Below are 25,620 nucleotides of genomic sequence, written 5' to 3'. Positions count from 1 at the left end.
AGGGCTGGTGAGCTGCTGCCTCCAAGTAGGGTCTGAGCTTTTGGAGTGGGACCTGTGGGAGGGCGGGGGTGGGGCGGGGGGCAGTCTCCATCCTCCTGGGCTGCACAGGGGAGCTTGGGTCAGTGTCTTCATCCTCCCTGTCGTCATCACCAGAGAGGAGCTTGTCAAAGTCCCTCAGAGGCGGTCTGGTCCTCTCAGTGCCCAGGGCAGCCTGTGGCCCTGCCCCTCCGACGCTGGCCCCTTGCCCAGAACCGAGCACACCAGCGCCTTCGGAACCAAGAGCCACCCAGCACTGCTGCTGGCAGGTCACTGTTCCTGGAAGGAGAAGTCATTTAGAAAGCACAGGGATGGGCTTCCCTGGTGGCACAGTGGCTGGGAATCCGCCTGCCGATTCAGGGAATGCGGGTTCGAACCCCGGTCCGGGAGGATCCCGCATGCTGCGGAGTGACTAAACCCATGCGCCCTAGAGCCCGTGCTCAGCAACGGGAGGGGCCACCGCAATGAAGAGCCGGCGCGCCACAGCAGAGAGTAGCCCCGGCTCGCCGCAACTAGAGAAAGCCCGCACGCAGCAGCGGAGACCCGACGCAGCCAAAAATAAATAAATAAATAAATTTATTTTAAAAAAAAGAAAGAAAGCACAGGGATAAGTTTGTGAACGTGAAAAGGAAGTCAGGGCACCGAACATCATAGGATGCTAGCAGCCAGGGCTCCCAAGGGAATCAAGTACGTCCTTGGATTCCTGTGCCCATGTCAGAGTCTTCTCATTTGGGGACCTCATGCTTCAGAAAAGAGCATTTGTTTCTGACACAGGGACAAACTGGCCCCCGGGGTCGTGTGTACCACGCCTCTGGCAAAGAGCGTGTTGCTTAGTGGAGGAGGCGTCTGCCGGGGACTCACCGCTTCCCACTCCGCCCTCCAGGAAACTCACTCGTGCCTCTCACACTCCCAGCCAGGCGCGGGGCTGGGAAGCAGGCGGGGCTGCTGAAGAAAGCACCACGCACCTTTTCCCCTCAACCTCCCGCCCCCAGGACAGCCTCATCCCACGTAGCAATGCCCCCACCTGGCGGCAGGAGCCCCCCAACCTGCAAGCACCCCACTCTCCCAGCCGGGAAAGTGTGCTGGGTCGGGGGTGGGTGTGTGCCTGCATCCACGCCAGGCCCAGAGTGTGCGGACACCATCCTGGGGCCACAGCCAAGCTCCAGCTGAGGTGACAGAATCTTCTTTCCTCTCCAACCTGCCATCCGCTCTCTCTGTCTTCCCCGTTATTGTTTATGGGTCAAGGGACCATGTCCTATCATTGAGCAATTAGACTATCGAAAGAAGACCTAAGGGTTATAAGGAGAAAGCTGAACTACATATTGTGATTTATAGTACACTGGAGCACTTGAACGTGGCCTGTGGAGCTATTTTTCTACATAGGCTTGGGAACAAAGTTTCCAGGATAGAGACTAAATATTAAGATGTTTTTAAAATGGTCCCTAGGGAATTCCCTGGCGGTCCAGCGGTTAGGACCTGGAGCTCCCCCTGCCAGGTTCGATCCCTGGTTGGGGAACTAAGATCCTGCAAGCCGCGTGTGTGTCAGCGTAAGGGAACCCCCGCCCTGGGCAGCACAGGCGGAGCTTAGGTTCAGGTGGCTGCTGGGTCGGGGGGCGGCTGTGAGCCCACAGCCCCGGAACAGGTAGTGAGATGGTGTTCAGAGTTCCTTTTTTTTCTGTTGTTGTTTTTCTGTCTTGACTAAAAGTGAGTGATTTTTATACCGTAGCAGAAAACAAACACGAAGCACAGGGGTAAATGAAAGGGGCATTAGGGTCCACGGTGTCCCAAGCTTTTAACGGTACTGTTCCGTTTCCAACAGGCTTCCTCAGGGACACTGCAGGGGCACATTGGGGTGCTCGGTTGGAATGGGCCACAGAGTCCCCTGTTCTCAGGTTTATGAGGCCAAGGCCAGAGGTCCAATGGGGGGAAGAAGGAAGGATGAGGAGATACTGGAGCCCAGAGGCGGCAAGAGGCCAGGAGGGAAGCAGGAGGAGAAAACCTCTCCTGTCCAGAGTGTGGCCCTGGTGGACGCAGCGTCTGCCGGAGGGGACCGGGCAGGGAGGCTGGGTCTCCTGCACCACCTCCTCCCAGGGCTCCGCAGCCCCCAGGACCCCAGCTGCAGTGGGGGGCACTGTGGCCTCGTTCCCGGGGTGACCTGTCACCTGACAGATTAGCACCACTTTCCTCTCCACAGGGGGCCTCCCAGGAGTTCCAGCAGCGACCCCGACTTCGTGGTGGTAGACGGCGTGCCCGTCATGCTCCCGTCCTATGACGAGGCTGTGAGTGGCGGCTTGAGTGCCTTAGCCCCAGGGTACCTGTCCTCCGTGGGCCAGGGCTGCCCCTTACCCGTGGACGACCAGAGCCCCCCAGCATACCCCGGCTCAGGGGACACGGACACGGGCCCGGGGGAGTCAGGAACCCGTGACAGCGTCTCAGGCTCTTCGGAGCTGCTCCAGAGTTTGTATTCACCTCCCACGTGCCAAGGGGGCACCCGCCCCGCTTCCGACAACCCTGACACAGCTCCCAGCACGGCGGGGGAGGTGGCATCCACCAGCCCAGGCATTGACATTGCAGATGGTAAGCATTTGCCCCGAGGCCCGGGCCACCCTTGCACAGCCCCACCCTGCTCCCAGCTCAGGGCCAAATCAGTGCTACCGTCTCACTCGGCTTAAATTGCATCTTGATCTCTCTGCATGTAGAGGCCGTGGGCAAGGCCGGTTATGGGAAGAAATGATCATCATCTCACAAGTGATGAGCCCATTAACTGAAATTTCTGGAGGCATAAAAGAGCACCAAGCCATCCAAAGTAGAAAGGCCACAGTGGGCGGAACTTGGTTTTCACAGCATCCGTACGATCCAGGATGTTTTCTTCTTTCTCCCTTAATTAGGCAGGACTTCTGAAAGTGGTGCTTGGGATCCAGGTAACACACACGTGCTAAAAGGGAAGACCCAGATGCGGGCACGAGGGCCCAGCCCTGGAGAAGCTCTGGGTACATACAGGTTATGTGTATCAGGGGTGACGTAAAAGGTGTGTATGTGCCTACTGCAAGGAAAGGCAGGTTGCAGCTCATGGCAAGATAGTAAAACTGCATCAGACTAATTAGGGCTGTGTTTCCCGGGGCAAGGGGACACCAGCACCACTTTACCAATGAGAGCACTCATTCCAGCTTATATTGACAGTAAGTAGCAGTAAGCACATGGAAACGGGGGTCTCCTGGTTCCTCATAGAGTTCCTTTTCTCCAGTACCACCCTGCCTCTCTGTACTTGAACTTGTAACCTTTCGGTTGGTATGACCATTAGGGTGCATGGTTGAAGCCTAACCGTTTATTTTTTATGAGCTGAGTATGAGATTTTCCAGCAAATCATGTTGTACAGAGGAGTTGGTTTATTTGCTTGTTAACTGATACGTGGAACTTAGCATTTTCTTCTTCTCGCTGATGTGTAGGAACTGTAGACATTTTGCTAAAGCTCACGATTCCAGATCTTTGCGGTGTTTTCCGGTGTATTAGTATAATAACCATCTCTTCTTTTACAGAGATCCCTCTAATGGAAGAAGATCCATAACTGGAAAAAGTCCCGATGATTCTGCTGCCCCTTTGGGGATGGGCACCTTGTACTTTGGAGTGAGGCCTCTGGAGGACAGAGCTTGGGGGGGATGGAGGAAGTTTTCTAATTTATCAACATGGGGACAGTGACACATCGTACATCTCGGACTCAACAGTGGCAGTGGCAGTGCTTTTAAATGAAACTTGAGGATTTGCCAAGACCGGTGAGGAACAAAAAGGATGGGGGGAGACCCTGTGTGGTCCTGGATGAAGGTGTTAAGTGCATCTTGTGCTGCGGAACATGGGACAGACGGTTCCAAGCGTATCCCACCAAATCCCACATCCCGCTGACTTACGAGTACTACCCGCCTCCGCTGAAAGCATGCCACATTATGTAAATCGCTTCTAAAATCTGCTTCCAACTGTCTCTGGACGCCAAATGAGGATGGATCAGCCTCTGCAGGAAGTCTGTGTTGAGCTGCTGGAAGAGTAGCAGAGCGCCCCCTGCAGGCTCCCCAAGGAAGATTCTGGGGTGTCCTTTGGACAGTCTTCCTTGGGCTGGACAACTCTGCTCAAGGCAAGACTAAAGCGGGATGTGGCGGTTCCACTGAGAAAGGAAAAGAAAGACTCAGACAGACTCGGCTTTCTGGAAATTTCTTCAGAAAGTAGAGCTCCTGTCCTCCGTGCTGTCCTTTGGTGAAATATCATCAGTATTTGTATTCATGGTCTAGCACACGGATCCATGGCATTGGCTAAATCTTGTGACTTTACACATGGTCAGAGTGTGTTCAAATAGCATCTCATGGTGGAGAAGTAACCAAGGTAATGTTTTGTTTCGGCGGTTTTTTTTGTTTGTTTTGTTTTGTTTTTTGCATACGCGGGCCTCTCACTGTTGTGGCCTCTCCCGTTGCGGAGCACAGGCTCTGGACGCGCAGGCTCAGCGGCCATGGCTCACGGGCCCAGCCGCTCCGCGGCATGTGGGATCTTCCCGGACCGGGGCACGAACCCGCGTCCCCTGCATCGGCAGGCGGACTCTCAACCACTGCGCCACCAGGGAAGCCCTGTTTCGGCATTTTTAAAAGATCCCACTTGACAATTTATCTGAGTCGTGAGCCCATCTCCAGTTAACTATTAGGGTTGTTGCCCCCGCAGCCAAACTCAGACAGATTTAATTTTCCAAAACAGAAATTGTATCTGAAAACATATTCCTCCCCCTCCAAATAAAATGTGAGGTTGGATTTTTTTCCCCCCTTTTATTTTGTCCTGCGAAGTCCACAGCCTCCGAAGACAGACAACCCTTCGCTCCTGCTTCCCAGGCCTCGGGCTGTCTCACCCACCTGTCCATCCATCATTCGCACCGCACCCTCCCGGGGCCCACTGGGTGTCGTTCCTAAGAAAATGATGGATAAAAACATTTCCCAAGTCTTGAAGTGTCTCTTCGAATACATGTTGATCTGTGGAGCTGATTCCATCTCTCCTCTGGGTTTTGGACAAATACAATCAAAACTCTGATCCACAAAATTGCTATGCTGATAGAGCGGTGAGGGCTGGAAGCTTGATCAAATCCTGTTTTTTCTCGACACAGACTGATTAAAAATTAAAAAGAAAATGACAGTTTGAAGCGTGGCTTCAATAGTGGAATGGGTTTGGGTGGGCAGGGAGGGGCAGTGGCAGTGATCCCAGGGGATGGAGACAGCGGAGGACCAGAACCAGAGGCTGAAGGAGGGAGGGAACAGGAAAGGGCATGCCCGGCCCGATGCCCTGGGCAGCGGGGCCACCAGCAGCAACAGCTGAGCGAGTGGGTAAAGGTGTTTGGTAATTGTAACATTGTTTAGTGCCGGAAGCTGGTTTTCATGGATGCTTAAACTCCATCTCGCCAGCTGAAAGACAGACGGCATAGGTGGCTGGGTGGGACCGGGGTCCACAGTTCACTGTGGGCAGCCCACACCCTCCTGCCTCCTGCCCCCTGCCGCCAGCAGCCTTCCCGGGGTGCCTGTCGGGCAGGTCTCAGCTCTTCTCCACGCCACACCTGTCCTCCCCTCCTTCCCTCTAAATGGACAGTGTGTCTCAGAGACCACCAGGTAAGTGCCTCATTTCCCACCAAAGAAGCCTGCAAGGCTGTCTCTGGGGGCTGGCCTCGCCTCCTTCCAGAAAATGCTCTCCCAAAGCAGAGAGCAGCAGCATGTGAGCCGAGCACAGGGATGCCTCTTCAGCCCCCCACACCTGGGAGACAGGTAGCACAGGTGCAGCATACATCCAGGTGTTAGTGTCAACGATGTTCTAAGCACAGAGGCTGGTAGGAAGGAAATGCCTGCTCAGTGACAGAGTCAGACGAGGTCCAACCGACTTACCTGGATCCTCCCCTCCGTCCCTTTAGTGTCTGGCCACGTCAGAGTCTCAGTCACAAATACTGTTTGCCATGATTTTTTTTTTCATTATAGTGAGCTTCTGTGGCAGGAAAACCTCCTCATGCTATCCCAAGCATGTCATGCTTCTGGCTCTTTTCGTGTAACAGTCCTGGGGGCCCTCTGGGTATAAACAGAATCATTCTCACCCTGCCCCAGGAATTAGTAGGGATGAGAACACACCGGGCTGTATTGTGAATTGGATGGAGAGAGCCTTCCCCGCCTAAAGTGCTTTCTGCTTTGGGAGAGGGAGGCATCTCCAGGGCAACGGTCAGGAGCGTGCTGAGAACCGGGGTGTTCCAAGGCATCGGCCTGAGGTGTTTACACAAGTGCCTGTTAGCAAGAACTGCAGGGCAGCAGTTTTCCGGCTGACCGGCTCCCCGTCATGCGCACGCCAGGCAGAAGTCACAGGATGTCTTCACACTTCACTTCATGGAGCTTGTTTTAATTGCAAGGTTGTGATTGGCTGGTGTGGGCTCTTTAGAGCCTTTTGCACTTAATTACAGCCATCCCAGCAGCTGGCACATGGACAGGACTGCCTCCTGCATTCCTGCAGAAGTGTTTTGCCCCCGGGCACACAGCAGACCTGGACGGTTGGGAGTGACATGCAGAGGCTCACAGGCCACAGCCTGCGGGGCCTGGAGGCCTCGCCTGCTCCTTTGCTCCCTCCCTCCACACCTGGCTATGCTAGGCAGCCCTCCTCCCAGGACGTCTGGGTCCCAAGGCAACCCCTGCAGAGTGGTGCGGCATCCCGGGAGAGCCCTGGCTTTGGAACGGGCCATCACCTGCTTCAAAATCTGCCTGTGCCACTAACGGGCTGTGCACTTGGACGAGTTCTTGCCCCCCGCCCCAGACCTCAATTTCTTCATGCAGACACTAGAGATGGTTTACCTCTGCCTCCCGCGCTGGGCTGTAGTGAGGATGACAGCTAACGTAAGTCACAGTGCACAGTAAGCGTCTGACAAATGGCCGCTGCTCTCCACTTGTTCCCCACTGTGAAAGGGGGTGTCACATGGGTGATTTATTCAGTGCAGCTCTAGGCGCCGTTGACGTGCCTTGGTCCCCACCACCCTCCAAAGTGCTTGTAGACAAAGCTTGGTTGGACTGCCCCAAGCAGGCGGGCTGAGATGCTCCATCCTATTCCCCCAGACCCTGTCGCCAGGAGCACCTCCCTAGCTTCTACAAGCCAAGCTTTCCATTGCAGAGGGAAGTTGTCAGTCCTTTGGGCATTTGCCTTCCCTCCCAGCATAGCCCTCTCTTGAGTGCTGAAGAAAGTTCTGCTCAGGGAGGGCAGGACAACCTCAGAAATTCCTCCAAGGACTCTGAAGGGCTCAGATCACCTCCACAGGCAGCCTTGTAGATTAACACTAACCCGCTCCCCTAATTTTATTGTCCATTTTGAATTTAAAGCATAAAAGTTAATGTCCATGCATTTCCAAGGTGATAAAGAGAGAAGTCCAAGGGAAAGATGCCTGCTCTAGCAGACAGAACAGGGCTCCGGGGAGCAGCGGTTACCTGTCAGGGAGAGCGGGTGCTGAGCACGATCGCACTGAAACCGTAAAGCTTAACACAGAGCGTGCAGCGTCCCTGGGGCCACGTTGAACTGCTGTGGCAGGCAGTGTACCGTCTCCACACTGGGCTGGAAAATCAGTCCCTGGGTACCTGCAGTGCACGGTGTTAAGTGGCCAGAGAAGGGCCCAGCTACCTGCATAGGAGCCCAACCTGCCCTGTTTAGTGCCTCATCCACGTGTTCAGAGCCTGCGGGAGCTCTGGTCCCCGGTCCTCCGAGAGGCTGGGATAAAGAAACCCGAACACGAGCAGATGCTTTAAGAGCTTGGGGCAAGGGGGATGGGATGGAGCCTGGGGGAAGGAGATTGATACTGTCTTCTTGGAGCCCATAAGAATATTTATAGACCCTGTTCAGTCAATAAATATTTATTAACCACCTGCTATGGGCTAGGCCGGGTCTGCGCTCTCCAGTCCAGTGGAAATAAGGACTGGGAAACCGGCAGATACAAACCCAGAGCTCCGAAGCTAAGGACGCTGGACCCAGACCTGGGCTCTCGGGGGCTGCCCGCGGGCACAGCAGCCCAGCTGGGAGCAGGCTGAATGGGGTGCTCGGGGAAGGGAGGGGAGAGGAGCACAGGCCTGCGGGGAGGTAGAGGAGGGCTGGGGGGTGGGAAATGGGAGAGTAGTTCTGTGCTTCGGGGCCTGGAGCGGGGGTGTGAGGAGGGACTGGAGTCGTAACTCAGGACCAGACCCTGGAAGCCTGGTGCCATGTTAAGGAGGCGGGTGGTTCCCTTCGGGGAACAGGAAGTCAGAGAAGGTGTGAAGCAGGGAAGTGCTGGGGTGAGATGGGGGTAGATGAGCAGGTCTGAGAGTGTGCTGCAGGCCTGCTCCATTTTGTGAGGCATGCCGAGGAGTCCCGGACATCTGAACCCAGCTGAGGGTGCCACCGGGTCTTGGGGGATGGGGGACCCTCCAGGCCCCCGGTTCCTCAGCGGTACAGTGAGAGGGTAGAACAGATGGTCTCGGAGCTCTTCCAGCTCTGACAGGGTGCGATGCTCTTTCCTGGATTTTTTTTTTTTTTTTTTGGCCGTGCCACGAGGCGTGCAGGATCTTAGTTCCCCGACCAGGGATCGAACCCGTGCCTCCTGCCATGGAAGCGCAGAGTCTTAACCACTGGACTGCCAGGGAAGTCCCCACCTGCTACAGTTGATGAGCCAATATTGATAACGTTAATATGAACTAAACTCTATGGTTTACATCAGGGTTCACTCTTGGTGTCGTCCCTTCTCTGGATTTGGACAAATGTACAATGTCATGTGTCCGCCCTGACAGGATCATATACAGTAGCTTCACTGCCCTGAGCATACCCCGTGCTCCACCTCTTCATCCTGCCTCCGCTTGCGCCCCTGGCACCCACCGGTCTACATAGTTTTGCCTTTTCCAAAATGTCGCAGAGTTGGAATCCTACACTATGTAGCCTCAGCAGACTGGCTTCTTTCACTTAGAAATACGCAAGTAACTCTCCATGTCTTTTACATCTCTGTGCTTTTAAAAGGACAACAAGGAAGGCAACCAACTTTCACAACTAGAAACTTCAAAGACTTCCTAGGCTTCTTGGCTCATGGGCTGGAGAAGAGTGTGAGAAGCCAGGGAGTCAGTCTATTACCAGGTCCCCTCCCCAGGCCACCCAAGGACTCAGGAAAGAACATTCTGCAGCTTCCCTCAAGACCACATTCTGGGGTGTGACACACTTCTTCCTTATGTCATCCCCTCCGTTTGGCCTTTAACTGAGATGGGGCCACACATGCCCTGTAAACTTTTGCTAACCCTCAGGCTCCAGGGCCCTAGGACTCCCACCTTTCCTCCACACTTTCTAACTCTTTCCACCCCTCAGTTCTCGAGTCCTTCCCACCCCCTCATCAACTTTAACAGAGAGCCCATGACGCATCCCTGAGCTGCGTGTTGAGGGTCCCTAAATGGATGAGATGACAGCTACACTCAGGAAATGATAGACCAGGTGGAGGTGTGGCCTGGCAAGTACATGGAGGGGCCACCAGCCCTGCCTGGGAGGCAGAGAAGGTTTCCCAGAGCCAGGGATGGGAGCTCAGACGGTCATTGTTTTGTGCACACGGTAGCTGCTCTTTGCCCTCTGTAGATGCCGACCTCGGTCTAAAGGGACACAGTCTCAGGGGTTTGCTAGCCACGACCTTCCTCTGTTTCAATTTCCCCCAGTGTAAAACATGGAAAATAATAGGACCTAATTCACAGGCGTGTGGGGAGGAACTAACAAGTTCATCTGTGTACGGTGATCCGAGCCATGCCTGGCCTGGAACACCCACTCAAAGGTGGTTTCACCCAGACAGTGCCCCAGACATGGGGTTAAATCTGCCTGCTCGGTGGTGTTGGCTTTCTCCACAGGCAGGTCACGGTGACATTTTCCTCTTTGATTCTTGAACCGTCTCCACTTTCCTCCTGAGACTCCCTCCGTGCTCATCGTGGCTAAAGGGGGCCCCTTAGGGCTCAAGTCTTCAACCCACCAGAAAGCAGCCCGCCCTGGCATCATACAGCTCACTTTCCAAAAGTGTCCTCACCAGTGGCAGGGGAAATGGGAGCAGACACTCGATGCACAGCCGTCTACAAGTTCCCCTCCACCACGCCCCAGACCAGCAGAAGGGCAAAGCCAGAAAGAGGAATGAAGTCCATCTGGTATAACTTGCTTTTTGTTAGGATATCACAGTGATTTTTATGCACCACCACTTCCATATCCAAGGGCTGACAAGCCATCTATTTTGTAACTGAACCAAATGCTTGTCTGCTATCAACAGTGAATTCACAAGTCCGTCGGTCCCAGACCCACCTTCTCTAGTTTGGCCAAACACTGTCCCAGATGGGCCTTTCCAGCCTCAGGGGTGCTCCAGCCTCCGCAGTCCCACACGGGCCCCTAACGTTGGTTTTGCGGTATCAGCTCTGGGTTTTCTGGGTGCCTGGAGTGGGCGCTGGGCAGTGCTATCTGCTGCTTAAACCCCCGGCGCTTTGAAACCCAACAGACCTGGGTTTACATTTCAGCTCTATCACTCACAGAAGCAAAGTCAGGCAAGACTTTGACACCCAAGCCTCGCATCTGTCACCTGGAAAGTGAGGCCACTAATAGCACCTACCTTGTAGTTTGTTGAAAGGGTTAAACACCATGATGACATAGATCGCTTAGAACAACGCCTGGCACAAAGTAAACACTCAAAAACGGTAGCTGCTCTCAATACTCTCTTCTTTCTGCTGCTGCCCTGGGAAGCCATCAAAACCACCAGTCCTGCACCATCCGTCGGGCAGCAGTGTGTCCCTGCCGTTCCTGTCCTTAACCCGACCCCTACCCCAAACGTCCATGCTTCAGACCAGGCCACACTCCTCCGGCACCCTGCTCTTCCCACCCAGGGATCACCGAGGCTGGGCTCCCCGGGGGTCCCTTGTCATAATTACTACTGTGAGCGCTGCCAGCACTGGAAGGACTTCACTGTGGAATTTCACGCCATGAGACCAGTCTCTCTTGACCCTGAACTTACTGAAATCTGGTGTCCTAACAAAAACAGGGTAAAGAAAAGCCACTTTGATTGTGTGCTCAGGCATTGAGGTGTAATTGCACTTAACCCTCAAATAACCCTCAGGTGTCACCCTGTGTCTCTAGCATGGTGGTGATCCCCCCCCCCCCCACCGCCCGGGGACATTTGTCTGGAGATGTAGGGCTTGTTCTAGCCCTTTAATGAATATGTAACTTCGCTGAGAAGGATCTACTCAGGCCCGTCTGTTTCCTTGTGGGAAAACCAGCTGTGGAGGTTCCTTTGGAGGGTCTTTAACATTAGCTACCCTCACTTTTCTCTGAAAAAGTTTCTATACGGCAGCATTTCCCTAAGTTGAGGATGCTAACAGATGCTAGGTGGAAGAGGTGTTCTAAGGTCAAATTTGGGGAAAGTTCTCTTAAGCAAATCGTTAGGTATCCTTACTGAAGGGCATCACAGAGTTTTTATTATGGAAATGGTAAAATGGTCTCACAGGACCCTGGTGTCACAGGGTATCCCCAGGACCCCTCTGGGAAATGCTAACCCGGGATAGTGGGATTCAGAGAACAACTGAGCCCACACCTCACAGCCCCGAACTCATAGAGGCCTTGCTGGTCCCAACACATTCTCGTCCGGGCGTCTAGGAGGCCATGGTGGACCCGGATGCGGTGAGTGCCCTGGCCCAGCTGAGTTCACGTGCCATCCCAGCAGGGTCCCAGGACTGCCATCCAGCTCCACCTCTAATGGCCGACACCCACCTATTTCTGGGGCACCTCACCCAAACTACACACACTTTGGTCCCAGGAAGAATAAGACACTGCTTAGCCTCCTATTCAGAGACTGCCGTGAACCAGGCCTCATGGCCACCCTGCCCCAACCCAGGACTGGACCAGCAGAGGCCAAGATTGCTGGGGGTTGAGGTGGGCAAGGATGTGGCCAAGCTGAAGCAGCTGCTGGGGGGACGCCTGGGGGCGAGGACATAGGCCAGGGCTCTCGACGGGTCTGCCACTCCCAGGAGCTGGCTCACCGGGGCAGCCCACGTGGAGGACAGTTAGACGCCGCATCACCAGTATCCAGCAGGGAAGCCAGAAGAAATGCATTTTTAAACTACCGACAATAAAAACAAACTGACATCGACCATGATTACAGGAAAGACAGAATTCTCTCTTTATTGTCTCTATAGAAAATGACAATACCAGTTATTGTCCTACGAGGAGGAGATCAAAGAACACAGCCAAAACGTGTAGGGTAGAAGTACTATAGATGAGTGACAGTGACAATCAATAAGGACGATTTATAAAATATTTTGTTATCTTTGCCTCGATTTTTGTGATGTCTGTGTTGTAAGCTTTTTGAAATGTGTCATTTGCTGTGATTTCTCATTCTAAATAAATATTCATTTTTGTATTAACATCATATTTGTAGTTTTGCTTTCTTTTTCTTAAAGAGGGCCGAAAGATTCTGGGCTCCCCCTGCCCAAGCCTCGCTGAGGGGTAGCAAGGGGTCAGGGTGACCCCGGGATCCCTTCTAGCTCTGTCATTTTGTCCATCTCCATAAGACCCAGGACTGCAAGCCTCTGATAATTAACAAGGACGAATCATCGTAGAGCTGTCGGGTTTTCGCAGTACTTTCGTGTCAACTATCTCATTAAATTCTCCCAGCAACTCTGGGGTATGTAGGTAAATCATTCCATAGGCCTAAATAATAATTTTTTTTAAAAAGCCTAATAAAACCAATGCTCCTTTAAACTGAGCACTTTCCCATGTCCTAAACTGTCCCTCTGGCCTTTGCTGTGCCCGTGCCACCCTCCTCAACATGGCCAGCCCTTGGAACACTCCAGTCTGAAGGAGAAACACCTGGTAAATGCAATCAGACACTGCGTGCTATGAGGGGGGACGAAAAGTGGGCTCAAGGAGTCTGGAACTGGGACCCTGAACCTGATGCAAACTGCAGAGGCATCGTGACCACGTTGAGGAGGGTGGCGTCATCCCTGGGGCAGCGGGGAGCCATGGGAGGGTTTTAACAAGCAGCTCTGAGGTCTGGGGAGGCCTGTCCAGCCGCAGGATGGCAGGAAAAGACTGGAGGACTGACAGGCTGTTCGGACGCATGCACAGACTTGCTGGGGAAGGACGAGGGAGGGACCAAGCGTATTTCCTGGTGTCTGGCTTAAGCAAGTGGGTGGTGAGGTCGGTCACGGTGATGGGGAGACACAGGTCTGAGGTGGAAGATGAGGGGACTCCGCCATGTCTCGGGAGCTGCAGGCCTTGGAGGTGGAGAGTCAGGATGGGCAATGGGTCAGCAGTGCAGCAGCAAGGTGGGCCTGGGGGTGGACATTTGGAGTCATGGGCATGGGACTTCCAGCCAGGAGAAGGGCAAGATGGCCTGGAGAGTTCACAAGGAGGGAGATGAGCAGGCGGCCAGGCGGCCCCTGAGGAGAGGTATCCAACCAAGGGACTGGGAAGGGGCGCTGGAGAGCAGGGAGGGGTCCGGGGGCTGGCGGTAGGGGCAGCAAAGTGCAGAAGCCACAAAGGGAGGACTGAAGACTCTCACTGTATCTGATACTGTGGTTCCTTTCTGTGTTTTTCTGTAATTACGACGTAAACTGTGCCTGCCAGCACTGGCCTCATAAAGGGCTTCCCTGGTATCGTGACCAGCCTCTCACAACTCTACTATTCGCGTGGGAATAAGGGTCCCCCATGGCCAGCTGTGCTGGCTTCTCTAGATGCCCTCCAGCCCCGTGAGGGCACTGGGCCCCTCGGCCCCTGCTTCACCAGGAAAGTCCTCAGCCCAACATCACGCCATGTCCTTTGGGAGGCAGCTGGAACCTCACATTCTGGAAGCCTTCCTAGACCAGCTCCGTCTACCCACTGGCTGACCACTTCCTCTTAGGCACCCCCTACCTTGACACCTTGCAGCCTCCCACCTGCGTCTTCAGGTCAACACTGGCCCTGGGGGCTCAGCACAGCACAGGGAATTTTCTCAGATGTTCTCAGATCCTAAAAAAAAAAAAAAAAAAAAAAGATACAAATGAACTTATTTGCAATACACAAACGGACTCACAGACTTGGAAAATAAACTTATGGTTACCAGCGGGGAAGGGTGAGGGTGAGGGATAGTTAGGGAGTTTGGGACTGACATGTACACACTGCTATAATAGGTAACCAACAAGGACCTACTGTACAGCACAGGGAACTCTGCTCAGTATTCTGTAATAACCTAAATGGGAAAAGAATTGGAAAAGGAATAGATACATGTATGTGTATCACTGAATCGCTTTGCTGCACACCTGAAACTAACACAACATTGTTAATCAACTACATTCCAATATAAAATAAAAAATAAAAAAAAATTTTTTTTAAAGATTTACAAAACTTCAAAAAAATGCTCTCAGATCCAAACGAAATCACCAACTGGGGTACCCCTACCTACTGGGGAACACCAGTAGGTGATTTGACATGGTATATGGACAACCTTGTAGATATTTAGGCTTCTAGTTTTTTAAACTTCTATTTATGGAAAGTGAAAGTAGTTTTTCATTAACCCATAGGAATGCAATTGTCCTTTTTAAATCAGTGTATTTAATTTCAAATGAATCAATTTAAAGAAAAATGTCAGGCCTTCCCTGGTGGCACAGTGGTTGAGAACCTGCCTGCCGATGCAGGGGACACAGGTGCGAGCCCTGGTCTGGGAAGATCCCACATGCCGCGGAGCAACTAGGCCCGTGAGCCACAACTACTGAGCCTGCGCATCTGGAGCCTGTGCTCCGCCACAAGAGAGGCCGCGATAGTGAGAGGCCCGCGCACCGCGATGAAGAGTGGCCCCCGCTTGCCACAACTGGAGAAAGCCCTCGCACAGAAACGAAGACCCAACACAGCCATAAATAAATAAATAAAATTAAAAAAAAGAAAAAAGAAAAATGTCAGCAAACAAAGCATGTTCAAAGAAGGTGAGCGTGATGAATGAGTGAAGTTTGGGAATTATTGGAGCAGAGAGGTGAACACCGGGGTCCTTCCAGGCACCAGCACTCCACTCCCTGCAATTCCCATGCAAGGACCATTTGCTGCCCACAGAAGGGAGCCCCTTAGCCCTTGGTGCACGTCAGCAAAGCCCACCTTCCAAGACTGTGTGTGTATGTGTGTGTACGCTCGTGCATACACACAGCAGGGAGGAAGGTAGGCTGCAGGGTGGTCCCGGCACAGTTGAGCTCACCTAGTGCCCGCGTCAGCCCTCAGTCTTAGCCCAAAGACCAAGAGGACGCTGGGTCACAGGGACACTGGTTCCTGGGGACTCTGCCCCAGGCAGGCTTGCTCAGAGGATCAGGTGTGGGCTAATTCGGAACCCCTCGGAATTCCACCTGCTTTCACGTTGCAGGGGCTGAGGTCTGGTCTGGCTCTGGCCCCTGGATGAAGAAGCAATTCAACGGCCTCTGCAGTTGGCTGGGCAGGGAGCTGGCTGGGCAAGGAGCCAGCAGGTTGGACAGGCGCTCAGGGGTGATGCTGAGAGCCTGGCTGCCCAGCCAGCAGGTTGGACAGGCGCTCAGGGGTGATGCTGAGAGCCCGGCTGCCCAGCCAGCTGGGTGCCAGCAGCTAGCTTGCTTCCTCTAATGGCGGGGTACTGGGGAGTGAAGCTCCCCGCCAGTTTCAGAGCCAGCTTACCGTCCCTGCCCCAGACCCTCCAGGCCTTCCCGCCACCCTCGGAATGCAGCCCAATCTCTTTCGCACAAGCAACAGGGCCTCTGCAGCCAGCCCAGCTCTCGCCCCTCTTCCCTCCCACTCCATGTTGCACCCAAACTCCACTTGGCTTGGGTCCTGCCCTCTGGCCCCCAGAGCATCGTGCATGCCATCTCCCTGCCTGCAACGCTCTTGCCCCTCCCCCTTTGCCTGGCTAATCTCAATTTAGGCATCACCAAACGTCTTTCCTGTCCTCCGTGCCCAAAGCCCTCCTCCCCAGTCAGAGGCTTCACCCAGCTTTGCGTTACCTCCTGTCCCACGTCCTCCTCGCCCTCTGCCCTAGAAGCTGCTGGAGGGAAGGGCAGGCCTGTCTCCATCATATCTGTTGCCCTGGGGCTCAGCTCTGTGTCTGTCACCTGGTAGACAGTGCCTGCTCTTTGAGTGAATGAATGAATGAGTGAATGAATGAATGAGTGCTTCGGAGGGTTCACCACAAATAGCTGACATTCGTGTAAATTGCCATAGAGAGCGTTTGGGGATTGACTCAGATTTCATATCAACAAACCAAACATTTCCAAGATGAGCCTGTCCTTCCCAGAAGGGGGGTCTCCCCACTCTCCTGAGGGGAAGCCTGCACTCAGGGACCCAAGGACCCCAGAGCCCACGTGACTTAGACTCAAGCATCTGAGCCCCTCCGTCCCGCCCCTGACAGACACTGGGGGTCGGGCCTGGGAGCACGCCACCAGGGGGTACAAGAGAGACGCTTGAATTGAGACCTGAAACCCCAGCACCAAGCCCGGTCCTGGAAAGGCGGGCGTGGGGCAGGAGCTGCATCTTCTGCTCAGGCGGGTCGATCCTGCCTGCTTTCTCACAAATTAGGAAGAAGGGCTCGGGAAGATTCGAACATTCCTCCCCTTGCAGGGCCACCCAGACCCACAGGCAGAAAAGTCGACCATGTGATCTCTCGCCCCAGAACACTTCTCGCATGCTGTGTCATCTGCAACACTAGAGAATCATTTAGGTTCACAACCAGGGGTCAATAGCAGGAGGGAGTAATTAACACAGACTTCTAAAAAATTTAAAACAGTTTTTTTTTTTTTAATAAATTTATTTATTTATGGCTGCATTGGGTCTTCGTTGTTGTGCGTGGGCTTCTCATTGCAGTGGCTTCTGTTGTTGCGGAGCACGGGCTCTAGGCGTGCGGGCTTCAGTAGTTGTGGCTCGAAGGCTCTAGGGCACAGGCTCAGTAGTTGTGGTGCACGGGCTTAGCTGCTCCGTGGCACGTGGGATCTTCCTGGACCAGGGCTCGAACCCGTGTTTCCTGCATTGGCAGGTGGATTCTTAACCACTGCGCCACCAGGGAAGCCCTAAAACAGTTTTTAGAAGGATTTTTTTCTCTTTACTTGTGGTAAAACATACACAACATTAAAGTTACCATCTTAATGATTTGAGGGTGTACAATTCAGCGGCATGAAGTACATTCACATGGCTGTGCAGCCGTCACCACCATCACCCATCTCCAAAACGATTTTCATCTTGCAAAGCTGAAAACTCTGCACCCCCTAAAGAATAACTCCCTCATTCCCACGTCACCCCAGCTCCTGGCAACCTGTCTCTGTGAATTGACTATTCCAGGTACCTCAAATAACTGGAATCATAGAACATTTGTCCTTTTGTGTCTGGCTTATTTCACTTAGCATAACGTCCTCCAGGGTCATCAGAGAACATGCCAGAATTCTCTTTTAAGGCCACAGAACATCCCATGGTATGTTTATACCACAATTTTTTAATCCATTCACCCAGCACTCACATTTGGGTTGCTTCCACCTTTTGGCTATTGTGAATAATACTGCTGTGAACATGAGTGCACAAATATCTCTTCAAGACCCACGTTCAATTCTTTGGGTATCTGCCAGATGTGGAACTGCTGGATCATATGTTAATTCCTGTTTTAATTTTTTGAGGAACCGCCATACTGTTGTCCACAGGGGCTGCACCACTTTAAACACAGACTCTTTTAATCAGATGCTTCCTGACACCTGGATGCCGCATGCCAGCCTCAGAACGCCCCTGGGACTGAAGAAGGTGGAAGAGAAGATGGCACGAAGCCCCCTCGAGCCTCACTTCCAGGATGCACTGGCCAGGCCACGTCCTCTGCCCCATGTCAGTTGTGTCCAGTGCACTCTGGCCGCAGAGCAACAGGCTCCCCGACGCCACCTCTAAAGTATGGACCCACCACTGGCTTCACCTGCCTTCCCTGCCAGCCTGTGAGCAACGTAAGCTTTCTCAGCCCAGCTTCTCCCTGAAAAGCAGAGCCTGAAACAAGGGCTTGTTTGCAGGTGGTTAATTTGGGGGAAATGATGCCTTGGCATCACCTCCTTGAATCACCTACCTGCAAACAAACAGGAGTGGGGACTTGGGAAGAGTGAAGCAGAGAAGGAAGGAAAGGTGATGCAGGCTATGTTTTTGAGATGTCACTGCTCAGGGCACCTGGAACTCGGTCCCACTGGGACCCTCTGAGACGCCCAAGAGAACGTGCCTGGGAATTCCAGTGACGGAACCGGCTCCTGTGCCCGGCTGGTCTAGAGTTGCTCCATGGGTTGTTCACACCCTCACTTATTCAGGTTTCCCACTGTGAGTGCCAGGCAGGTTCCTGCGAGAGATGCTGACAGGTATGCCTGCGTGAAGCTGATGACCTCACCAGTGGCTGGAGGAAAATGTGTGTCCAAAGGATGCGAGGTGTGGACAAGAGGAGTCTGATGCAATGTGTCGCTCATCCTTTAGCACAGGGTTCCGGCCTAGAGACAATGCCAGATAGATTCCTTTCACATTAGTAACAGAAACCGTTGACATGGCACTCACCATATGCCTAGAACGGCCCCAGGGCTTCACATATATTAGCTCATTTAATCCTCACAGCAACCCAGTGAGGGCCTCCTGTTACTGCCCTATTTTACAGATGGGAAAGTAGAGGCAGAGGCAGGTTCAGTCAAGGTCACCCAGCTGGTAAAGGGCAAAGCAGGATTCACAGCCTCTCTGCAGACTGCCTGACCCTGATGCAGAAGCACACACACCGGGGTATACTTTATTTCCTAAGCTACCCAGGCCAGGGAAAGCCAAAGAGGACATCACAGTATAATAATAATTTAAAAAAAAAACTCGTTGGGCTCTGGCATCAGACAGACGTGGCTGAGTTCAGATCTTGGTTCCTCCCCTCACAGCTGTGTGACCTTCAGCAAGTCACATGAACAGCCTGAGCATCACTCCTCATCTGTAAAATGCAGGTGTGAATCCATGATTATCCTGAGTGGCCAAATACTGGAAACAAGCCAGGGGCCTCTGGAGCGGAGCGTGGTACAGCCACATAGCAACTACTTCTCTGTAATAAAAAGGAATGAACTACTGACACACACATCATTCACTCAACACGGATGCGCCTTGAAAACTGGCTCAGTGGAAGGAGTCTTAAATGAAAGAGTGCGTTCTGTATGATTCCATTTATATGAAATTCTAGAATAGGCAGAACTAACCTATGGTGGAAAAATCAGAACAGTGGTTACCCCTGGGGGTTGGGGGGCAGGGGCTGACTGAGAGGACATGAGGGAAATTGCTGGGATGATGGTAATGTTCTGTATCTTGATAGGGGTTTGGATTACACACTGGGTTTCAACTCAAGAAATCTGCCTTGAGCATTTCATTGTAAGTACATTTTACCTTAAAAGAAAAATCTGTTAAAAAATTATTGAACTCTAGTTAGTGATTGCATGCCCAATTTAGGGGGAAGTGTACTGATGTTTACAATTTATTCTTAAATGCATCTAAAAATAAAGCAGATTCATGGGTGGCTAGAAGGGTGAATAGATGGACAGATTATGTGACAAAGCAAATATAACGAAATGTCAATGGTAGCATCTAGGTAGGCATATGCAATCTAGGGGTGCTCGCTGTAAAATTCTTTCAGCTTGCTGTTTGCCTAAAATTTTTTTTTATAATAAAGAGTTAGAAAAAAAATACAGTACTTTTCTCACAAGGTTGCAGCAGATGACCTGAGGTAAAGAAGTAAAGTGTAGAACCAGATGCCTGGTTTACATCATCATCCACTCTGATGGGTTGAATTGAGTTTCCTTGAAATTCCTATGTTGGAGTCCTAACTTCTAACCACTTCAGAATGTGAGGGAGGGAGGGACCCTAGAGATGGGGGAGGAGCTGATCCAGGCTGGAACTCTCTGTCACTACCCCTCCCATACACCTTCATTAGCCTTTGAGCGGTGAGGCTGGCAGATGGCTTGTACGTTTCCCGCCTGCCTGTTAATTGCAAATGTTCTGTGCCACCTTGTCTCTAAGAAGCAGGCTGCTGTGTCCTCCAGGCCCTGCAACATCAGGGCCTAGTCAACCCTGCAGCCTAGCGTTTCAGTCCCCAGAGACTGTGGAGCTGGGGAGGCACCCTTGGCACTTCCCAGGTAGAGCCTAAACAAGCGGCTTTCCAACGTGAGTGCACACTGCAATCACCTGGCAGGCTGTTCAAATGCAGAATGCTGGGCCCCAACCCCGGAATTTCTGATTCTGAGGTCTGAGTGAGGCCCAAGAATCTGCTTTTCTAGCAAGTTCCCAGGTGTGGCTGGTACTATGCGTCCAGGCATCTAAATGGTCAATGCTTCCTTTGGATTTGGAGGTGATTTCCCCAACTTCCTCTCCCCACTGTCTTTCAGCCCGCTGGGCTACCATAACAAAATGCCATAGACTGGGTGGCTTAAACAACAGACAGTTTTATACTCACGGTTCTGGAGGCTGGATGTCCGAGATCAGGGTACCAGCATAGTCGGGTTCTGGTGAGGGCCCTCTTTCTGGCTCGAAGGTGGCCACCTCTGGCTTGCTGTGTCCTCACATCGTAGAGAAAGAAAGAGAGCTCAGGTATCTCTTCTTATAAGGACCCTATAAAGGACCCCATCAGGAAGGCCCCACTTTCATGGCTTCTTTTAACCCTAATCACCTTCCAAGGGACCCACCTCCAAATACCATCACATTAGGGATTGGGCTTCGACAGATGAATTTTAGGGGCACGCAAACATTCAGTTCATTACACTCTCCAATCTCTTGCATCTTGGCCTCTCTAGCCCCCATAACTCAAAGTGGATTCATGTCTGCCAGGGGACTGGACATAGCCAGGATATTACAAACCACCAAGTGCTGGTGGAGACTGGGAAGCAGGCAATGATGAAGCACAGAGAAAACGGGTTTTTCTCTTCCTGTCTGAGTTAACTTGATCTCACTGGGTAAACGTTTGGTCCAGTCTAAGCTCAAACTCTCTCTCCAGGTTTTTCTTCCTTCTCTCAGAGCAACCATCCCAATTTGCCCAGGACTGAGGGGTTTCGAAACTGGGAGAGTCCCAGGCAAACTGGGACAAGTTGGTCACCCTAAAACTTTAGGTGGCCCCATTCCCTCAGTTGTTTAATCTGTTCTCTGACAGCTAGTGAGTTTGCGCTCTTTTCACATTTACAGGATTCTTGGGTTCCCTCTTCTGCAAACTGGCGTCTCATATTCCCTCACCATCTTCTTACTGTGTTTTTTATTTAACTTTTAAAAATATAATTAATTTATAGGCACCCAACACAAGAGATATTAACCCTTCATCTATCTATTTATCAATCTATCTCTCATCTGTCAAGCCAACGGAAATATATTTCCTAATCAATTGTTCGCTCTTTGATTTTGTTTCTGGATTTCTCTTGTCATATAAAATGTTCAATTTGTAAATAGTCAATATGTCTCTACCCTTTCTTTGATGGATTCTGAGATTCCTGCCTTCTTTAAGAAGTGTTGCCTCATCCAAGTTTTTATAAATATGCCCCTAAATCCTATTCTAATATATTAATGTTTTATTTCGATACAAATATTTAATTCATCTAGAATTTGTTTTCATATATGGTTAAGGTAGGTTCTCCTTTGGTTTTTCTTAAAGTTGGATGACCAATGAAAGTATAATTCATTAACATACCACCCTTTCCCTCTGACTGGAAATGCCACCATCATATTTTAGTTTTCTTGATCTACCTGCATCTATTTCTGGGCTTTCTAAACTGTTTCCTTGTTATTCTGGTCGGCTCCTGTGCCAGTATCATGCTGTTTAGATACTGACAGCTTTAGTCTAAGTTTTAACGTTAACTAAAGCTGCTCCCCCCGCATTTGTAATTTTCTTCCCTGTTTTTCTCTGCACATTTCAAATGTTAAATTATTTTATCCATATAAAATTTAAAACTACTCTATCCAGTTCTTAGAATTAGGATTCTAATTACAACTGCATTAAAGGTATATATTGATATTAATGTCTTAAATTTATATATTCGCTTCCTAAGCACCGGCATGTTTATGATATTAAGTCTTTCCACCCAGAAACATGTCTTGTACATCTCCATTTGTGGAAGTACTGTTTTATGTCCTTCAATACAATTGTATTCATTCTATTTGTGTAAGTGGCATACTTTTTCTTGTTAATACACCCTTAGAAATGCTATCGTTTTGTTGCTGCTATGAATGGACTTTGTTCCATTTCCCTTCCCAAATGTTTATTGCTATCATAGATCAAAACTTTATATATTTATCCATTTACTTCACTAAATTCTCTTATTCATTTGACTATTATTTTATTAAAATCTATTAAGTTGTCTAGGTATACTCTCTATCATCTATAAATAAAGATATCTCCTCTCCTTTTTCAATATTTATTCCACTCAGTTCATTTTCCTGTCTTACTCTATTAGTTAAAAGCTCCAAACCTGTGTTGATCAATAGTGGTGACAGCAGACACTATATCTTGTTCTTGAATTAATAGAAATGACTTCAGCATTTTTTCCATTTAGTAAAATGTTTGATCTTGGTCTTTAGTAAATAGTCTTTATCATGTTTAAGCAGTTTCTATCTATGCTCAACAACTTCTTAGGGGAAAAAACAATATGTACCTGTCAGATATAGGCTAGAACTACCAAATAGCTATGAAATTGGGTCCATAAACTATGTGGCATAAATCATACTTCTATTTTCTCTGTGACAGTATGAAACTCATAAATTTTTTTGTGGTTAGAAAGTTTAGAACAACGGGAAACTAGGGTCATTTTGGAAACACCCAATCCTGCCATCTCAAGGAGAGAACTCCACAGCAGCCCTGCAGCCTATACTCCCTGAGCATTTTAGACACACCAAACAATTGCTGGCTGTGGGGCTCAGTAGCCCAAAGGCAATTCACACAGCTGTCTCTCTAATCCAGGGGAGGGGCAGGTGGAAGGTGAGGGGAGAGGCACCTGAGCAAGAGGTGCAATGTAGCAAAGGGAGGCCAGGGCACCGTGTGGCAGAGATGGGACGAAACCTGGTATCTTTGCAGCTGGCACGCTTGCCATCCTGTGCTGTCATGTTGCTAAATAAATTACTTACTTTCTTACTTTTCTTACTGCCCGGGAGAGCTGTGGAAATAAGTCAGAATCCCACGGTAAGCAGGAACCTTGCAAATCCTTTAGTCCATGCGCAGCTGCCAGGAGGCGTGCCCTTGAGTCACCCCAGGCAGAGAGAGATGATGTCGTCTTACCCTATCCCCATCTTCCTACTGAAGCCCCATGGGTGCCTTAGGGTCCATTGCCTAACTTGCCACATGGGGAAAGAGGGTCATGGCCCTGCCTGCGGGGGACACATGTCCAACACTCAAAGGCCACTCTTGGATGCACACAATCAACATGTGGTCTGGGGGTTTCTGACTCTACTGCACGTAGGCGCCCCCCCAGTCCCCCAGCCCGTGCATCTCTTGCCCATCCCCCGCCCCGCTAGGCTATTAGTGGCTCTCAGTCCCCCAAATCAGCAGGTCCACCCAAACCAGCATCTTTCCTGTTTTTTCCCTCCTCCACTACGTGTTCCACCAGTTATCTACTCCCCTCAGGGAAGGAGGTGACAAGGGAGGTGTGTAGAGAGCACCCCTATCCCGCAGAGATTCTCGGGAAGCAGCCCTCTACTTCCGCCTCCCCATCTGCAGTTTGTCCGCAATAGGCAAGGTCTCCGTGGTTTAAAACAGCGGGACAATGCCTCCAACAGCCCTGACGTCTGCGCTGTGCTGGAGCTGTGTGGGTACGAGGATGAGCAAGGGGGCGCCCAGAGACCTTGAAGAGCAAGTGTGTAAGGGAGCCACAAAGGCCACGGGGGCGCCAAGGCATGGAGGAGCTGCCCTACCCACAAGGCAGGGTGTCTGCAAGCCAGCGCCACACACACGCAACGGGAGGTTCCTGCTTTTGCCCCTTCCTCCCCCTTCTCCTTCTTTTTCTCCCTGTCTTGTCCTTTTCATCCCTCCCCTACCCCAATACTGCCTGCTCTCAGGATTGACAGCTATTCCCTTTCCACCCAATCACCCATCCATCTTCTTAACAAATATATATTAAGCACACATGTTGTGCTGGACATTGTTCTAGACACGGAAGCTAGAACAGGACAGATGTGGTCTTTACCCTCGCTCTTCAGGAACATCCCAGATTCAGCCACACTTTGTTTTTCAAGAGGAGAGAAGCACAAGGGACTTACCATGGGAAAGGACCAGGAGGGAACTCACATGTGGCTTTTCTACTATTTTTCAGGTCATCGGCTGGAGATGGAACTTGGATCATTGATTTGAGACTTTCCTCCTTTTTAATATAAATACTTAAATGCTATAAATATCCCCTTAGCCTGCTCTAGCTGTATCCTACAATTGATATGTTGTATTTTCATTTTCATTCAGTTCAATATATTTTTAAAATTTCCCTCGAGACTTCTTCCTTGACCCATCAATGATTTACAAGTGTGTTATTAAGTTTTCAAATATTTGGAGACTTGTATCTTATCTTTCTGTTCCTGATTTCTGCTTTAATTCCATTGTGGTCAGGAACATACTTTATGGTTTAAATTCTTTTAAATTTGCCAGGGTTTGTTTTATGGCCTATCTTGAAAAGAATGTGTTTTGTGCTGTTGAAAGGTGGAGTGTTCTACAACGCCCGCTAAATCTTATAAATTGATAGTATTGCTGAGTTCTTCTATATCCTTGCTGATTTCTGTCTAGTTCTATCAATTGTTGAGAGAGAGCTGTTGGTCTTCAACTAGTATTGGGGATTTGTGTCTTTCTCCTTCCAATTCTTTCAGTTTTTGCCTCACATATTTGCAGCTCTGATGTTTGATGGATTTACATTTAGGATTGCTCTATCTCTTAAATGTGACGACCCTATTATTATTATTTAATATCTCTCTGTCTCCAGTAATTTTCTTTGCTCTCAAGCCTACTTTATCTGAGATTAATATAGCCACTCCTGCTTCCTTTTGATTAATATTTGCATGATATATTTTTTCCATCCTTTTACTTTCAACCTGTTATATTGTTATATCTGATATGAGTTTCTTGTGAACAGCATAGAGCTGGGTAATAGGTAATATTTTTTAATTCACTGCACCAGTCTTTGTCTTTTAATTGGTATATTTAGGCTATTTATACTTAATGTAGATACGTTAGGGCTTAAGTCTGCCATTTTATTTTTTTGTTTTCTGTTTTTCATTTCTCTTTTCCTTTCCTGCATTCTGTGGGTTAATTGAATATTTTTAGTCTTCCATTTTGCATTATCCATAGTGTTTTTGAATGCATCTATTATATAGCTTTTTTAGTGGTTACTCTAGGTCTTGTATTATATATCTGTACCTTAACAGTCTAAGGATGTTTTCATTTTATCGACTCGAGTGATGTGTAGAAATTTTACTTCCCTCTATGTCCCTTCATCTTCTCCCATTTATAATATAATTGTCTCACAGATTTTCTCTACATACATTTTGAACCATGTCAGACAATGTTATCTTGCTTCAATTGTCAAACATAATTTTAAAAACTCAAGAAGAGAAGGAAAGCCTATT

At 50.3% G+C, this 25,620-nt stretch overlaps 1 protein-coding gene across 2 annotated transcripts in view; it reads left to right on the top strand.

The window, feature by feature from the left end:
• The window catches only part of SUSD4 (sushi domain containing 4), a 119,005-nt gene extending 114,497 nt beyond the window's left edge, over positions 1-4,508 (top strand). Inside the window, exons 8-9 of one of the 2 annotated variants that reach the window (XM_027122269.1) lie at positions 2,231-2,613; positions 3,573-4,508. In XM_027122269.1, the coding sequence (XP_026978070.1) occupies positions 2,231-2,613; positions 3,573-3,601 (412 nt within the window). In that variant the 3' untranslated portion in view covers positions 3,602-4,508. The remainder of the gene's footprint in view (positions 1-2,230; positions 2,614-3,572) is intronic. The other variant, XM_027122270.1, reaches the window with a different exon arrangement.
• Positions 4,509-25,620: the final 21,112 nt, after the last annotated feature.

The sequence above is a fragment of the Aethalodelphis obliquidens genome, unplaced genomic scaffold, assembly GCF_003676395.1.
Source record: "Aethalodelphis obliquidens isolate GAN/ISIS:26980383/991018 unplaced genomic scaffold, ASM367639v1 scaffold24, whole genome shotgun sequence".
Classification (NCBI taxonomy): Eukaryota; Metazoa; Chordata; class Mammalia; order Artiodactyla; family Delphinidae; genus Aethalodelphis; species Aethalodelphis obliquidens.
This window is presented reverse-complemented; position numbering and strand designations above follow the sequence as displayed.